Source organism: Oryzias latipes, chromosome 10, assembly GCF_053564925.1.
Source record: "Oryzias latipes strain Hd-rR chromosome 10, Olatipes_Hd-rR_3.1".
Taxonomy (NCBI): domain Eukaryota; kingdom Metazoa; phylum Chordata; class Actinopteri; order Beloniformes; family Adrianichthyidae; genus Oryzias; species Oryzias latipes.
Genome location: NC_136246.1, coordinates 18,111,093 through 18,129,618, shown reverse-complemented (window position 1 = coordinate 18,129,618; position 18,526 = coordinate 18,111,093). Strand labels below are relative to the sequence as shown.

At 40.7% G+C, this 18,526-nt stretch overlaps 3 protein-coding genes and 1 pseudogene across 40 annotated transcripts in view; all 4 read left to right on the top strand.

Annotated features, from left to right (window-relative positions):
- LOC144994876 (protocadherin gamma-A11-like) overlaps nucleotides 1–14,161 on the top strand; it is a 30,239-nt gene extending 16,078 nt beyond the window's left edge. The window contains exon 2 of the mRNA XM_078954174.1: nucleotides 7,201–14,161. Within this exon, the coding sequence (XP_078810300.1) occupies nucleotides 7,201–7,212 (12 nt within the window). The 3' untranslated portion in view covers nucleotides 7,213–14,161. The remainder of the gene's footprint in view (nucleotides 1–7,200) is intronic.
- Nucleotides 1–18,526, top strand: part of LOC101169865 (protocadherin gamma-C5) — a 307,671-nt gene that overhangs the window by 253,972 nt on the left and 35,173 nt on the right. Inside the window, exon 1 of one of the 37 annotated variants that reach the window (XM_023959146.2) lies at nucleotides 4–3,033. The exons of 33 other annotated variants lie outside the window; for them this stretch is intronic. In XM_023959146.2, the coding sequence (XP_023814914.1) occupies nucleotides 658–3,033 (2,376 nt within the window). In that variant the 5' untranslated portion in view covers nucleotides 4–657. Of the gene's footprint in view, nucleotides 1–3; nucleotides 3,034–18,526 lie in introns of those variants that run through there. 3 more of the 37 variants (XM_023959151.2, XM_078954167.1, XM_078954168.1) reach the window with 3 other exon arrangements.
- LOC111947991 (protocadherin gamma-C5) lies at nucleotides 11,171–14,161 on the top strand. The gene has a single exon (XM_023959152.2). It carries the CDS (start codon nucleotides 11,171–11,173, stop codon nucleotides 13,745–13,747), a length of 2,577 nt encoding a protein of 858 aa, XP_023814920.1. The 3' UTR covers nucleotides 13,748–14,161.
- On the top strand, nucleotides 14,471–17,722 carry LOC111947997 (protocadherin gamma-C5 pseudogene; annotated as a pseudogene). Its single transcript, XR_013658547.1, has one exon. The product of XR_013658547.1 is annotated as a protocadherin gamma-C5 pseudogene (transcript).

Genomic DNA, 18,526 nt, shown 5'->3' with positions numbered 1-18,526 from the left:
GCCTTTAATTTGTATTCCTATCCTTTTCAATGATAGTAAGTCAGCACCATGGACAACGCTGAGACCCTGTAAATCAATTTTAATGTAAAATTTCACTACAAGGGTTTGATTTAAATTTGTCGAACTTTCAGTTATGTTTCTAAATAAAATTTGAATATATTACAGTAAAAATAATACAGTTTTAGTTTTTTTAAATTATTTTATTATATGAAGTAACATTTTACAACCTAGGATGAAAATGAAAAGAAAATCGAACTCAAAATAGATCTATTTTTTAATATCTTGTCAGTGGAGAGAAACTTCAAGAAAATCAGGTATGAAAAAACTTAATCCCATGAAATGCAAACATCCATCTTTCTTTCTATTTTCTCATGGCGTTTTTAATTTTAACAGTGAGTCCATTTTAGTTTTGCAGTTTATTTTTAAGTCTCTAAGTGCCGCTGTTGGTTAGTGTTAAGAATAAGGCTATGCTATCTGAACACCTCCCCTCTATTTTTTCAATCACATTTTGCCTGACAAAGACGGCTGCCCAGCCCGCAGTCCTGAACTCGGGATTGCGTTTCAGTCGGATATTCAACACACATTCGAATTTAATTCCCTTAAATTCTTTTTGATCGCGTTCCAACGTTGGTTTGGATTTTCTATACTGGCCAAACCATGTTTTCATCGTGGCCGCTTCTTCTCTCGTTCGTCTTTGTGCAAATGGCTGTCGCTCAAATCCGATATTCAATACCCGAAGAGATGGCTACAGGCTCGGTTGTCGGGAACGTCATTAGGGATCTAGGCTTGGATTTAAAACGTCTCCGATCTGGTCGAGCAAGAATTTTTACTGAAGACGGCAGTGAGTACGTCGGTCTAAATGTAGAAAAAGGAACCTTGGTGGTGGCTAAAAAAATAGACAGAGAGGAGCTCTGCCAGCAACTGTCTCCCTGCTCTCTTCATTTCCAAATAATTCTTGAAAATCCAATGGAGCTCCACAGAATAGACGTCGAGATTACAGACATTAATGATAATGTTCCTATTTTTTCAGAAAGGGAATACAATTTCCAGGTAAGCGAGTCTGCTTTGCCAGGAGCTCGATATTCTCTGGAAAGCGCCAGAGATCCAGATGTGGCTCAAAACGCAGTTCAGACATATAAACTCAGCCCTTCTGATCACTTTAAACTAAATACTGTGTCTCGCTCTGATGGAACAAAGTACATCGAAATGGTTCTTCACACTTCCCTCGATAGAGAAAAACAAGAGGAGCATAAATTAACTCTTACAGCCTTCGACGGCGGCAATCCTCAGAAATCCGGCTCTGTCAAAATAAAAGTGGAGGTTTTGGATGCAAACGACAATGCGCCAGTATTCAGTCAGTCCGTTTACAGGGTTGTAGTTCCTGAAAATGCATTAAAAGGTACTGCGATTGTAAAAGTCAGTGCTACTGATAAAGACAAGGGAGCGAATGGAGAAATGACGTTTTCATTTTCGCACCACACCGATGGCGCAGCTTTGCTGTTTAACATGAATCCCCACACGGGAGAAATCACCGTCTCCGGGGTTTTAGATTATGAAAAAACTAAGCAGCATGAAATAAATATTGAAGTTTCTGACAAAGGGGGACTGACAGACACAAGTAAGGTGCAAATTGAGGTAACCGACGAGAATGACAATGCGCCCGTCATCAATATAATTTCCCTCTCCAATCCAATTCCTGAGGACTCGGCTTTAAACACCGTTATAGCAATGATCAACATCAAAGACTTAGATTCGGGTAAAAATGGACACGTTCGGTGTTTTATTAGCCCCCATTTACCTTTTAAAATCAAGACTTCGTCGACTAACTTTTACAGCCTGATATCTGACGACGTTTTGGACCGTGAAACGGTGCCTGCATATAATATTACAATAACTGCCATGGATGAGGGATCCCCGTCATTTTCCACAAACAAGACGGTTCGCTTAATTATATCGGATGTCAATGACAACGCGCCTGTTTTCTCACAGAATTCATTGTCTGCATTTATTCCTGAAAATAATTCGCCTGGCACTTCTGTGCTTTCGGTTAAAGCGCAGGACGCAGATTATGGCAACAATGCGCGGGTTTCGTACTTTCTTGAGGATGCTAACATTAACGGAATGCCAGCTTCAGCGTATTTTTCAGTGAATGCGGAGAGCGGAGAGGTAGTTGCTGTGCGCTCCTTCGACTATGAGCAAACAAAAGAGTTCCACATCTGCGTCAAAGCGCAGGACGGAGGCTCTCCTCCACTCAGCAGCAACGTGACAGTGAAAATCCAGATCCAGGATCAGAACGATAACCCGCCTCAGGTTCTGTATCCGGTCCAGACTGCTGGCTCTGTGGTGGCTGAAATGGTGCCTCGTTCAGCTGATGTGGGCTACCTGGTGACTAAAGTGGTGGCTGTTGATGTGGACTCTGGACAGAATGCCTGGCTCTCCTATAAACTGCAGAAAGCCACAGACAGGGCGCTGTTTGAAGTGGGCTCACAGAATGGAGAAATCCGAACTGTCCGCCAAGTGACGGAGAAAGATTTGCTCAAACAAAGACTGACTGTGATCGTGGAGGACAACGGACAGCCCTCTCGTTCAGCTACAGTCATTGTGAACGTGGCGGTGGCGGACAGCTTCCCTGAAGTGCTGTCGGAGTTCACTGACTTTCCACACGACAAGGATTACAATGACAACCTGACTTTTTACTTAGTGCTGGCTCTGGCTGTGGTTTCTTTCCTCTTCATCACGTGTTTAGTGGTCATCATCTCCGTCAAAATCTACAGATGGAGACAGGAGCGCATGTTTTCCAAATGCACTGGGAATCTTCCTGTCATTCCATATTACCCGCCCCTTTACGCAGACGCTGGGGTTACTGGTACGTTAAAGCAGGCTTTAAGTTACGACGTTTACGGAACTACTGACTCTCGGATGAGTGACGTGAAAAGCTCACGACCCTTCAGTCAAAACACTCTGACTGCTGACCACAGTGGTACCAGGACGGTGCCGAAACAAAGAACAGATTCGGAGATTTTGCTCTCAGAGGTGAGACTCGCAGCCTCCCTGTAAGTTCTGTTGCACTTTCTCCAGCATCAGTGTACTGTAGCTACACATTTGACTTTGAAAGACAGAGTTTTTTTCTTGTGGAGATATTTAATAATAACAATTATAATCAAATAATAAAACCAGGAAATAAAAACAAAATCGCCATATTTATATTTCCAAAATATATATATTTGGAAATATATATAAAATATATATTTCCAAAATATATATTTCCAAAATATGATAAATACATAATAAATAAACATTCTTAAAGTAAACCTTCTACTTTATTTTAAGAGGTTAAACATGTAGTTAATTCCTGCTAAGGCTTTTCTGCAGATCACAGTCACACACTGCTGCTGTTTCAGTGACCTAGTTTACATCACAGCAACATGCAGCATAGCTTACACTGAGCTGCAGACATAGCAATGATAGAGAAGCATAAAAATCCTTATAAACATACCTACATACATACATATATATGTATATATGTATATATATATTCTACGTGTATATGTGTATTTCTTTGGTGGAAAGCTTCAGATGTGAACGGGAGGAGAGTGCTGTCAACAGTGACTGTAGATTCTGTGAAGCGAGCCACAGCCAGAGCTGTGATGGAGAGGAGGGAAGCAGTGGGGGATGGGTGATACCACGTGGTAGCCGGCACAATCTCATCCTCCCAGTGCTGCATTTGTGTCAGTGATGCTCAGCAGCCATCTTGATCCTCGGCTCTCTTTGTCTTTTTAAACAGATTGACAATGTGGAAGTGTTGTGGGGAGTTACAGAAGAGATATGGCATTATCTTCTACCTGCAGTGTTAATTTAATGACTTGTGTCTCGATAAAATATAAAGAAATAGAAGATGAACACAACGGAGGAGCAAAGTGAGATCAGTGTTTTGAGAAATAAGCAGCATGACATTACTTAGGCTACATTTTGAGCAGAAATTCAAAGTGAACAGCAAATATCTAAATCTAAAATGTGTAAAATTATCTGTTTTAGATTATGATGGCTTAGTCATATGACTAAGGCTTTATAGTGATTATTGTTTTAAAACTTTATGTTTTCTATCTTTCCTGTTGTTGCTGTTATTTTTGCATATCAATTTCTTATTTTAACACTATAAAAATACCCAGGGCTGTTTGGACTACTTTTCTCCTATTGATCACTTTGTTTTTCACTTAAATACTGCATGCTTTTCATCTTTAATGGAGACATACACATCTCTCTGCCATGATGTTCAAAGGAGAACGCATATAATAGCAAAAGTGTCACAAACCACTAAACAAAAGTTACCCCATCTACTGAAAGCAGTGTCTATGAAAACAATCTGTGTAGGCTTTACCTGTTTCTTCTCTGTTTGAGACATGAAGCCACATTTTCTCAGATTTGCTGCAGTGATGTTATTTACTCAATGCCAAAAATTCCTTTTAGTGAAGTCTCCAAATGGGTTGAGATGGTCTGAAACATCTTTTTAAACTGTTGAAAACTTCATCCTTCTATACAAAACAACAACACTGATACTTAAACATTGTGAGACAAACCTTATTCTTTCAATCTGCACATCATGCTACAAAGCAGATAGATCTTCCTGGTTCTTGTGGTTTGAATTTTGTTGTGGTTTTGGGGTGTGTGACCCTGTGAGCTAGGACATTAAGCATTGAGTTTGTTACAGATAACTTAACAAAAGAGTGTCAGTGTTTGCTTATACATATCACAAATCCTAACTAAATATCCTCTGAGTTTAAATGTGGTTTAAATGTTTTTTTATGAGAAATGATTTTTAAATAGACAGTTCTGTATGTACACAGTAAGTGTGGCAGCATCTCATTGATGTTTCTGGACATGCCTGTTGAGATCCTTGCTTTTTCAAATTGTACAACATATAAGGGTGATTTTTTGCTAGATGAGCTTCAATCTTACTTTGGTGCTTGAGTTAAGTTTACTTCATCATTAGTGTTTTTTTTCTCTAATGTTGTTTGTGAGCTGGTGTTTCAGATGATGAAGTAAATCATACTGAATTCTCAAAACCTGTTTATAAAATCGGAACTGCTGGTAAATGACTCAGCTCAAAATTATTTATGTCATCTGGATTGGCGACAGGACTTTTAAAGTATTTTGATCTGCATCACAAGCATCTTTGCCTCATTATGTTACATTGTTTTTGATACATAATCTATTCATTTTGTTTTCATTTTTTTGGCAAAAAAAAATATTAGTCTGAATATGCATTTTAACTATTGCTTTATATCCATTAGTTTTCATCAGTTTTGGCTAAAAAGAGGATGAGGTAAAATGGCAACTCTCATGCAGTCAGACCTGGTTTCCAACAGCCCTCTCTTCTCCTGATCTCATTCTGTGTATTCCTCCCCTCCCCCTCTGCAGCTGCACCACTTTGCAGAGGAAGAAAAAGACAGAGAAAGAGGAAGATTGCTTGATGAAGGACATGTTATTCTGTCTATAAAAATACATTTAAGTCAAAAAGGTTTTTTATCTCTTATAAAAGCACATTCTTTGTGCAAAGAAAAGATACGCCATTTGTATTATTTTTAGAAATCTGCAAAGACCAAATCTGCAGGGAATAAATTTGGGACTATGAATGCTTGTAGTTTATTTTGACATTCAAATATATTTAATTATTTGTAAAATAGCATTTTTATTTGGCTTTTGTTTTCATTCTCCTTGAAAAGCTGTCAGGATCCAGGGTGGGATGCAAACACGGGAGGTGGGATGTAGTTGCATAGCAACAAGCTGACTCACGGGCTGGACTGTACCATTTCTTGACCGAGTTACGGGGGCTCAACAGCACAAGCAGACTCCAATGTGGGACAGAACTGTGCACAGGTTGATGAAAAGGGGACAGGAACCCCCCTTGCTTTAAACAAAAGTGGTGCAAACCCTAAAACTGTGGTGTCTGGTGATGGCAAAGGAGGGGGAGGGGGGGTCAGCTGACGGTGATATTCCTGTTTTTTTCTGTTCTGCTTGGTTTATTGCCCTTTATTTTATTTAAAACAAATAGTTTTCAATAAATGTGTTGATTTCTTACTTGCTTATATCTTGTATGTTTTTAAGTACCCCCCCCCCTAAACTAAGAGGCAAATAGAAGGCCATCCATCACTGCTGTGTGTCTAAAGAAGGTTGTTATATGTTCAGTTATGCACTCAGCAAGTATTTTGTCATACTAAGTAGATGATTATTCTAGGATTTGTTAACAAGAATCAATTTGATCTGTACTCATCTGTGATAAACAAAGGGCACGGTGCAAAAAAAGCATGCAAATGACTTAGGGCATCGCCTTGATGCCCCCTGCTGTTATTATCCCGCCAGTGAATTTGTTCAGCACTCCAGTATTTTGTGTGATACCTATACCTTTTTGTTACTATTTGCCAATATGTCCTTAAACCTAATAATACAGTATCTGTGCATTGTAGAATTTGTTTAAAATCTGTCATTGCATCCATTTTATGAAATAGAGCTAAAAGGAAACCAATCAAAAACATCTTTTGTTATTTTTTTCAGCCAAGTTACAAATATGTGTCACATATTATATATATAGTATATATACCAATTTTTTCAACTATTTTTTTTTTTACATTTTCTTCCCTAATTTTTTTTTTTTTTGTTTTATAAGAAGAAAAAAACTTTTGGGTTAAAACTGAAATTTTCTTGAACCCAATCCTGTCTTTTTCTCATCCCTGTGCTCACACACATTACACACTCACTGTCTTCTTACTTATAGACACTTCCATCACTGTTTTAATAGTTCTGTATCTGTTGTGTAAGTTTTAAATTACAAAGGTCTTGAAAAAATATGTTAAACGTCCAACAAATATTGCTGCATCATTAATTGATTGTGTTTTTTTATTTCTATTTTGTTATTGGTTAAGCTAAAACGGTACACTTCCATTAATTGACTTCTTGAACCTGTCTTGACTTGATAATTTTAAGCAACTTAAAACTTTAAAGCAATTTAAGTCTTTCTTTTTCTTGAACTGTTTAATGTGATCACCACGGTAAGTATGGGCAGCAGTTCCAAAGGCCAAAATCTGTAGACTGACTCGCCATCTAATAGATTTGTTTTCTCTCTTTTTTTCTCTTTCATGTCTCCTTTATCCTGCTATTCTTGATCTGCCTGGCTTGTCTCAAATCCTGAATTTTCCAAATAAGGTAAGAGCATAATTTAATCTACATTCTTCACAAGACATACAGTCACATTGCAGCACACTTTCTGTATTCGGTTTTTAAACACAATATAACTGATTCTAACAATCCACCATGATCAAGTTCTGTTGCACATTGTAGCAGAACTTGATCTGTTATACTCCATCCTCAAATAAGCCTCCTCGCCTTTGAGAGACGCAGCTAATTCAAATCCAGCACACCTTGAGAAACAGATAAATTATTTCCTCTAAAGCTAAATGGTGTGCTTTATGTGGGCCATATGGCCATATGTAGTCTAACAAGACAGATTTTTTTATACTCAAATAAATATAAATTGGAGTATACAGGTAAACTGCTCTTGCAGTCAGAAAAAGGTATTTTGAAACGTTAGGGAGTGAAGTGGTTTCCTGAGCTGTATAATGGTGTAAGCTTAAAGACTCCACAAAGTAAAAGGCTTAAGTGAATTAAGTAAAGAATTACACAGAACACCAGCTGTTAAAGGAGCTCATGCCCTGTTTAATTTCCAAAGATCAATCTGATTTGTACAGTAATATCTCCAGGTTTTGCTGATGCAGTATTCTGTTGTCAAACTGCATGTTGTTGTTGTTGTTTTTTTACAAAAAAGGGACAGAATAAATCATAAGTAATGCTGAAATGTGTATAGCTACAAGCACATGACTGCATAACAAGTGTTGTTATATGTCCCAACATGCCAGAAAAGATCTATTTTCTCTCTCTGATGCGTTACAGTGAAACTTAACAGACACAAATTACACAGTTAAAGTATTTGATAACTAAATCTTATTACAGTAGTTTAAAAGTCAAGCAAACAGGTTCATGCTTTGAAGTTTCCAATACTCGTATTTTCTTAATATATGTCAAAAGGCTGCACAAACAACCAAAAGAATATGTGAGGATTTCCACCACAGTTTTTCTACTATCAAAGATTGTTTACTACGACACAATACTCTCTTCCTTTTGTTTTTTTCTCCTTCTCATTTTGTTACACAAACACACAAACATATCTTTTTAAATCAGGTTTATTGTCTAAAGGTGGATCATGTGATGTTGAAATAATCCCAGTATCTATTGAACTTTTGCAAGAAAGTCCTTTTACTAAAAAAAAAAGTCATGCACTTAAATTTGCACAGAAAAGAGAAATAGTACAGGACAAGACAAACATTTAATGTTTTTATTTATTTAAATAGAGCCAGTTTAGCTCGTGCTGGTTTGCGGCGCCTTCCGTCCGTGAAACCCGGGTTCGACTCCGGGCTGCTCCCTGTTCCCTTCTCTACCTCTGCCGGTTCCAAGCCCGGTTTGAGAAGGTTGCGTCAGGAAGGGCATCCGGCGTAAAACATTGCCAAATTCACCATGCGACTCGTTCGCTGTGGCGACCCCTGATGGGAGAAGCCGAAAGTGGAAGAAGATTTATTTAAATAGATATCTGCTAATATTCAACTTAGAAATGCATTTTTTGCACTCTAAAATGATTAAACTGTAAATCAAAGAAAACTGGCAAGTTAAAAATACATTTTTGGTACATTTTAAGCTTTGTTGAAGATATTTCATTCATTTTAAACAAAATTACATTTTTTTTTCAAAATTTCTTGTTGAAATGTGTTTCAAAAATTTTTTTGATTTCAAAAGTATTTTAAGACCACTTCCTTAAACTTTACAAATATCTGCAGAATATTTTATATTCACTAAAACACAATTTTCTAGAGAAAAAGTAAATGTGAAATTTTGGATGGAATATGCATGATGATAAGACCTCTGCAGTCTGGTACATATATTTTTGCCATCTATCATTGACTGAGCATACATAACATTAGTGAGCCGCTGACTGCTGCAGCATGCAGCTGCACTACGTTGCCGTTTGTATTGCGCTGTCCACTAACTTGGTGCTGAAACAAGGTCTTTTGCAGCCTCTTGCTAGGTTTTCCACATCTCCCACTGTCATTTTCCTCATTTAGGATGAAGCATGTATGAGAAATAAGTTGGCATTTTTACACTATATTCAGAATGTTCTGAATAAAATAAAATTATGTCCATTATGTTTTGTGTTCACTTACTTTCTGTTTCTGTGGAAATTATCAAATGGATTCAAAGATAGTTCCAATCCTTTTAGACTCTTTTTTCCCCCTCTCCCTGACTGTGGACACACAGAACAAAAGAACCGCTTACTCTGCAGCAGCATGCAGTTGCAGCGCTTGGTCGCGTGTGCGGCGCTGTCCACAACCTTGGTGCTGAAACCAGATCGGTCTGTTAATGCCTCTTGCTGATTTCTCCACATCTCCCTCTGTCGTATCCCTTGATGAAAATATGACATGTATAATAAATAGGCCGGGTTTTGTTTTGTTTGTTTTGACACATCATTCCTCATGTTTTTTAAAAACTTACATTTTTGTGCAGTACGTTTTTTGTTCTTTAGTGTGTTATGGGAAATTTAAAAAAAATGGATTGATGGTTGATTTATAGTTGTCATCCTTGGGAAGTTGTTGAGTTTTTTTCAATCCTCTCACTGACTGAGCACACGGAACTTGTGTAAGCCGCTGACTCAGTCGCAGCATGCAGTTGCAGCGCTTGGCCGCCTGTGCGGCGCTGTCCACAACCTTGGTGCTGAAACCAGATCGGCGTGTTGATGCCTCTCGCTAGACTCTCCACATCTCCCTCTGTCGGTTACCTTGTCGTTCAAATGGCAATTATAAGAAAAAAGTCGATGAGAGTGAGAGATAGATTATATCAACCAAAACATTTAATATTGTGTTGTTGGAAAAAATGTTGATTTACAGTTCTATCTCTCTCATTTTTATCTAATCTTATTCTCTAACTAACTGTGAGCACACAGAGCATGTGAGCCGCTGATTTTGCTGCAGCATGCAGTTGCAGCGCTTGGCCGCCTGCATGGCGCTGTCCACATCATTGGTGCTGAAGTCAGATCGGGCTCCTGCTCGACTCTCCACATCTCCCTCTGTCGTCCACTTCATTTAGGATGTGGCATGTATGAGAAATAAATGTGTGACTATTTGTTATTGATTAAAATTGCATTTGTTTTAATACCCAATTATTGTAGCACAATTAAGGGATCTGGGTCAAAACAGTGTTTTACGCCTGTGTATGAATACCCCAGATTGTAATCTGTGTTCTTGACATAAAGGCATTGGAATTGTGCAAATCTCTTTTTGCTTTTAAAATACAGTGTGTACGTGTGCTAAATAAAGGAAATATATGAGCGTGTGTTTGTGCGACAGACAGAAAGAGCTGGAGAGAGAGAGATACGCTTTTCCCTGCAGCACACGCTCCCCCCGCCTTTTCCTCTTGCTCTACAGACCTCCATACGGGTACTTTGTGTAGGCTGCTGTCACTGTCCTCTAAGAACTGTGGAGGTGTAAAGCAGGGATGACGTAGCAGGCTGCACTGCCTTCGTCTGACCACAGGAAGGCAATGGAGAACCTTTGCACAAAAAGGAGTGCAGGCAGGCAGGTGAATGCAGATCTGCAAAAGAAGGAGCAACAGAAGCATTTTGACTTTTACCCGTTTAATTATCCTGATAAAGGTGCATTCCTTATGTTCTGGATACAGATTATCATCAGTGAAATCCATGCGCACAATTAACTTTAATAATTATTGTCCAAAAGTTTTTTGAAAATATAATACAGTTAAAAAATGCAGCGTGTTTGATTTAGTGAAACCGTTCAGGTTTCCTCTGTGCTCATTGCTTATGCACATCCACCAGTGCCATGGTTGGTTAAGATCACTGTTCCCTCTCAGCCAATAGCATGCAGAGCTGTACAAAGAGATCAACTGTGTCTCAGCAGCACAGCATCCTCCCCACAACCGCTACTATTCGGTACAGGAGGGGAGGGAGACGTATTCAAACACAAAGCATGACGTTCAATCTTTTCTGTTCGTGCTCATCTACACTGGATTATAACATCGCGCTTTATTTGAAAGACAGGAAAAGGAGCAAAGCGATATGGGATTTTCAGAAGGTGGAATAATGCGGACAAAACTGCCGACATGGCGTACGCTTTCGTGGTGGCATCCCTTCTTTCTGTTGTGGAGTACAATAGACGCTCAGACTCGCTACAGCATCCCGGAAGAACTGAAACCGGGTGCTGTTGTTGGAAATATAGCCAAGGATTTGGGTTTGGTTGTTTCAGAATTGTACCGGCGTGACTTGCGGATAACCTCTGAAGCCGGTAAGCAGTTCTTTAACGTCGACCTGGGAAAAGGAGAGCTGGTGGTGGCTGATAGGATAGACCGAGAGGATCTGTGTGGACAAAGGGCGTCGTGTTTGCTGCCTTTAGAATTAGTTATAAATAACCCGCTGCAGCTGCACAGAATAGAAATTGAAATCCTGGACACAAACGACAACTCTCCTGTTTTTACGACTAAAGAAAAAGTGGTCAAAATTGCAGAGCTGGTGAATCCAGGTGCACGATTTCCACTAGAAGCTGCCCAGGATCCTGATGTTGGGATCAATTCCGTGCGCTCCTACCTTCTGAATAAAAATGAGCATTTTAAATTATCTGTTAAAAATCAAAAGGACGGCAGGAAGACGCCCGAGCTGGTGCTGGAGAAGCCGCTTGATAGAGAAAGGCTGCCTGTACACAACCTCATCCTCACTGCTGTGGATGGGGGGGATCCGGTGCGATCAGGCACATCTGACATCACAGTTATAGTCCTTGATAATAATGATAATGCTCCACAGTTCGAAAGAAACGTATACGAAGCTAATGTAAGTGAAAACGTAACTCCCGGATCTGAAGTTTTGCGCGTTAAAGCCACAGATCAGGATGAAGGATTAAATGGAGAAATTGAATATTTTTTTGCAGAGCTAACTGCCGATCTAATTATGTCTTTATTTGACATTGAATCCTCCACTGGGAGTATTATTGTTAAAGGGGTCTTAGATCGCGAAAACAACGCTTTGCACCGATTTGATGTCACTGCAAAAGACAAAGGAAACCCTGAGATGGATGGGCATTGCAGTGTGGAGGTGAGAGTTACTGACATTAACGATAATATTCCTGAAATAATTGTAACATCCTTAACGAGCCCCGTTCCAGAAGATTCCGTGCTCGGTACCGTCATTGCACTAATTAGCGCAAAAGACCCAGATTCTGGTGAAAATGGTAAAGTTACGCTGACTGTTTCTTCTGATTCGCCATTTAAGCTAAATCCCTCCGTCTCAAATCATTATTCCTTAGTGACAAATGGGAAGCTGGATCGGGAAACATATAGTCATTACAATGTTAAAATTAGTGCTGCAGATTCTGGGAAACCCGCTCTCAGAAGTGACAAAACAATCCTCGTTGAGCTCTTGGATACAAATGACAATGCGCCAGTTTTCTCACAAAATTCTTATAACGTGTATTTAAAGGAGAACGGAGTTCCGGGTTCTATTCTGTTCTCAGTATCCGCGTCTGACCTGGATTCAGGTGAAAACGCAAAGATCTCTTACTCCATTCTGGACTCGAAAGTCCACGACGTGTCCGTGTCCTCCTATGTTTACATGAACTCAGAGAACGGCAGCATCTACAGCATGCACTCGTTTGACTATGAGAAGCTGAAGGTGTTTGAGATCCACGTTCAGGCAAAGGACCAGGGCTCTCCTTCTCTCAGCAGCAACGCTACTGTCCACGTCTTTATCCTGGACCAGAACGATAACGCCCCCGCTGTCATTTACCCCTCCTCCGCTGCTCTGGGCTCCCTCTCTCATCAGAGGATGCCCCGCTCCGCCAAAGCGGGTCACCTGGTTACCAAGGTGACGGCGGTGGACGCTGACTCGGGCCATAACGCCTGGATCTCCTACAGACTGGCGGAGGCCACAGACGCCTCTCTGTTCACCGTCAGTCTGTACACAGGAGAGGTGAGGACTAAACGCGCTGTGTCCGAGCAGGACGACTCCTCTCAGAGGCTGATCCTAGAGATCAAAGACGACGGAGAGCCGCTCCAATCCGCCACCGTCACGGTGTCCATCCTGCTGGAGGACGCTCTCCACGAGCCCATCTCAGAGCTGCGACACCACAAAGCGTCCGAGCCCAGCAAGAAAACGGGCAGAATCACCCTTTATTTGATTCTGTCTCTGGCCTCGGTGTCCGTGCTGTCTCTGCTGACTTTTGTCATCTTAGCGGTGAAATGCATGAGGAACAGCAGAAGCAGCGGCAGCTGCTGCTGCATGAGACGCAGCGACTCGGATGATTACAAGAACCCCAACAGAAACCTGCAGATTCAGCTCAACACCGATGGACCTATCAAGTACGTGGAGGTCCTGGGAGGAGACATGATGTCTCAGAGTCAGTCCTTCAGGTCCTGCATGTCTCCCATGTCAGAGTACAGTGATTTCACTCTGATTAAACCCAGCAGCACCACAGACTTTAAGGAGGTCATCAGTGTGCTGGATGCCTCTTTACCTGACAGCACATGGACCTTTGAGAGTCAACAGGTGAGCATAAAAAAACTTTCTTGTGTGTATTTTTTTCTTTTTTCCTGTTTAAAGCCTGAAAAGGTCTATATGCCATTCATTATCCCTCTATCGTGTCAGTGATAATATATTACCTTTGGTACACAAACTAACGATTTTTTAAACTAAATATTTATTATTTTCCTGAGTTCTTGTACAACCCGGAAGTAAGATGACTCGCTCCTCGTGGGAACCGCTCATTTCATGATGTCAACCTAGAGTCGATTATAAGATTGTAAAAAAAAAGGAAAAAATCTTATATTTATTACTGAACTGAAATATTTGTTGTGTGATTTGTTTATTTTTTGCGCACTGGTTTAGTGTAAAAATATGTCCTGTTGCTCCATCTAAAAATAACCGAAATTACGCATTTGAGCGTATTTGAAAAGAAAACTATTTATAACTATAACTTAATTAATTTTTTTTTTTTAAATAATAAAATAATAAGAATGAAAAAGTATGGGACAATGACAATCCCATCTATAAATTCTGAACAAATCATTTTAAAATTTCGGCCCTGCACAAATGATGCGTATTTAAATTAGTATGTACTATTTATACATAATTAACTTTTTTTTACACCTTAGAAATCAAAGGTAAAGAACAAACCTAACTGTGATGTGTTGCACTGTTACCGGTAGCCGCCGTTAATTCGGTGGAACGTGACGGAAACGACCTTTCTGAATCACGCAAGTTCTTAACAAAACATTAAGTTAAAGTGGACAGGTCAGTTCTGTCTTTAAAATCTACGGCCAAAAACTGACAGGATATTGAAACGGAAATACCCAAGAAAACCGATAGCATAGGAAAAAAAGAGAAACGGCAATATGACGAGATTATTTAAAGACGCCTGTCAGAATAAATATTTATTTATAACATGATTCCATATTTTTTTGTGTGTTTGCGTTTTTTTATTAACTTATTTTAAAATCAAAGTAAACTTTCAAAATCGAAGAAAATTATAAGACTTTCATTCATTTATAACCAAGTCAACTCTTTTATTTCAAACCTTATCTTTTAATGCCACTTTCTTATTTTTCCTAAACAGTCAGTGATAACATTAAACTCCTTAGTTGGCCAAACGGAAGGAGAATGAAGAGCGTCTGCTGAAGCTACAACCCTCATTGGACAGAATAGCAGTGAGCTCTGCGCCAATAAGAGAGAGAATTGTACAAAGCAATCTAGTCCCTGCCCCCCATCCAGCCTCTGCGTTGTTATCAGTCACACTGCAAAGAGCTGGAGGACAGAGGGAGCGATGAGCTGTGTTTTGGATTACAATAAACATTGTTTTTTGTTCTATTTTAATGCTTGGCGAACAATGGCGTTTTGGAAATTGCTCAATTAATGATGGATTTTAGACTCTTCTACGCACACTGTCGACTTGGATCCGTGTGTTGTAGCCGATAAAGGATGACAAAGAGAAAAGGATATGTACACTGGAGATGGCAAGCCCTTTGGTGGCATCATTTTTTCCTTTTGTGGAGTACAACAAACGGGCAGACTCGGTACAGCATCCAGGAGGAGCTCAAGCAGGGCTCTGTGGTAGGAAATCTCGCCAGAGATTTAGGTTTAGGACTCTCTGAGATTTTCGAGCGAAAATTACGCGTCGCCTCTGAGGCCGGTGAGCAGTATTTCAGCGTGGATGCGGGGAGAGGAGAGCTGCTGGTGAACGACAGAATAGACAGAGAGGATTTATGCGGACAAAGTGCCAGCTGTGTGTTGCCTTTGCAGGTTGTCATTGAAGATCCACTGCAGCTTTTTCGCGTTGAAGTAGAAATTTTAGACATAAACGATAATCCGCCCAGGTTTCCGTCCAATCAAATCAATTTGGAAATTGCAGAGTCCACAGTGGTGGGTGTTCGGTTTCCTTTAGAAAGCGCCGTCGATTTAGATGTCGGCAGTAACTCATTGAAGTCCTACAGTCTCAGTAAAGACGATAGCTTCAGCGTTAGAGTAAAAGATGTTGCTGGCGAAAGGAAAGTCCCTGAACTGATTTTAGCAAAAGTTTTAGACAGAGAGAAAAAAGCCGTTCACAAGCTGATTCTGACAGCTCAAGATGGTGGAAACCCGGTGAAATCGGGAACAGTTCAAATAATCGTCACAGTTTTAGACAATAATGATAATGTCCCAGTATTTGAGAAAACCTCATATAAAGTGTCAGTAAGTGAAAATGCTGAAAAGGGTGAATTAATAGTGCAAACAAAAGCGACAGACGCAGATGACGGTCAAAACGGAGAAATAGAATATTCATTTGGAGCGCGCACACCGGAGGCCGTTCTTTCTGTTTTTACCATTGATTCCGTATCAGGAACCGTGTTTCTAAAGGGAAGGTTAGACTTCGAAACAGCTGTTAATTATGAGTTGGATGTTAGTGCTAAAGATAAAGGCACCCCGAGAATGGAGGGGCATTGTACTGTGCACGTGGACATTTTGGATGTGAACGATAATTCACCAGAAATAATTTTCACCTCACATCCAAAGCCAGTACGAGAGGATTCATCTAATGGAACTGTTATAGCCCTGCTCAGTGTGCGAGACCTGGACTCTGGTGAAAACGGAAAAGTCACATTGGCAGTCCAGAAGAACTCCAACTTTGCCCTGAAACCGTCTTTCTCGCAAAATTACGCGCTCGTTACGAACGGTGTTCTCGACCGAGAGAAGATCTCTGAATACAATATCGAGATAACAGCAACTGATTCAGGTATTCCGCCCCTTTCAAGTAAAAAAAAGATTCCTGTCAGCATCACTGATGTGAATGACAATCCTCCAGTTTTTACGCAGAGGTCTTATAACGTGTATTTAAAGGAGAACGAAGTTCCGGGTTCTATTCTGTTCTCAGTATCTGCGTCTGACCTGGATTCAGGTGAAAACGCAAAGATCTCTTACTCCATTCTGGACTCGAAAGTCCAGGACGTGTCCGTGTCCTCCTATGTTTACATGAACTCAGAGAACGGCAGCATCTACAGCATGCACTCGTTTGACTATGAGAAGCTGAAGGTGTTTGAGATCCACGTTCAGGCAAAGGACCAGGGCTCTCCTTCTCTCAGCAGCAACGCTACTGTCCACGTCTTTATCCTGGACCAGAACGATAACGCCCCCGCCGTCATTTACCCCTCCTCCGCTGCTCTGGGCTCCCTCTCTCATCAGAGGATGCCCCGCTCCGCCAAAGCGGGTCACCTGGTTACCAAGGTGACGGCGGTGGACGCTGACTCGGGTCATAACGCCTGGATCTCCTACAGACTGGCGGAGGCCACAGACGCCTCTCTGTTCACCGTCAGTCTGTACACAGGAGAAGTGAGGACTAAACGCGCTGTGTCCGAGCAGGACGACTCCTCTCAGAGGCTGATCCTAGAGATCAAAGACGACGGAGAGCCGCTCCAATCCGCCACCGTCACGGTGTCCATCCTGCTGGAGGACGCTCTCCACGAGCCCATCTCAGAGCTGCGACACCACAAAGCGTCCGAGCCAAGCAAGAAAACGGGCAGAATCACCCTTTATTTGATTCTGTCTCTGGCCTCGGTGTCCGTGCTGTCTCTGCTGACTTTTGTCATCTTAGCAGTGAAATGCATGAGGAACAGCAGAAGCAGCGGCAGCTGCTGCTGCATGAGACGCAGCGACTCGGATGATTACAAGAACCCCAACAGAAACCTGCAGATTCAGCTTAACACCGATGGACCTATCAAGTACGTGGAGGTCCTGGGAGGAGACATGATGTCTCAGAGTCAGTCCTTCAGGTCCTGCATGTCTCCCATGTCAGAGTACAGTGATTTCACTCTGATTAAACCCAGCAGCACCACAGACTTTAAGGAGGTCATCAGTGTGCTGGATGCCTCTTTACCTGACAGCACCTGGACATTTGAGAGTCAACAGGTGAGCCACAACTAATACTGCATAGCTAACGCAGTGTATTACGTGTGTATCTGTGGAAAATGTTTTAAAATTGTGTCATGGTAATAGAAAGACAAAATACTTTAGGATTTACTTTATTTTCTTTCCTTACATTTTTTTGATTTTTGGTTTTCTCTTTTTTAATTTCTAATAAAACCGGATTTCCATGGTGATATATTTTTATCCATAGTTTTTATTGAAAACTATTTAGCTAAAGATCCATTATAATAATCAAAAATATGGTAATGCTGGATTTGCAATCACTTAATTGCTGAATAACACACCTACGTGGATGTTAAGTTGAGGATCATGTAGCCCTGCTGGGTTTCAAAAGTGTAGTTTCTTTACTACTTTTACATCACATCAGATTTCAGCACCACTTTTCTGGACAACGAATCTTGAAAAAATTGTTGTAACAGGACCTCATTGAAACAGTACAGACCATTGAGCCACCGGCGGACCTGAGCAGATCGGCCGATGATCAAGGGGCGGCTTTTCGATCCTCATTCCCCTCCAGTGTCCTTGGGCAAGACACTTCACCCACCCTGCCTCCAGTGTGGCTCCACTGGTTTGTAAAGAAAGTTCATGGTGATGCTTAGAGGGGCCGTAGGCGCCTACTGGCACACCTCTGTCAGTCTGCCCTGGGGCAGCTGGCTACTTCACTAGCTTACCATTTTCAAATATGAATGACGAGTGAAGGAAAAATGGACACATTGTAAGCACTTTGGGCGTCTGGAAAAGCACAGACAAATTCGATCCATTGTTGTTAATATAATTTAACCAAATACTCCATTTCCCATATGCATTTGGACCTAAAATTAAAACATTTATAACACAGATCTATTTTTTAATCTAATTATGATAATTAGAATTAAAAAATCATGTTTTGGTGGAAAACCAACTTATAAATGGCTCTGACGCACTGAAACGGTACTGTGGAGACTGCCGCACATTAAAGCGCTCTCTCCTCTCTCA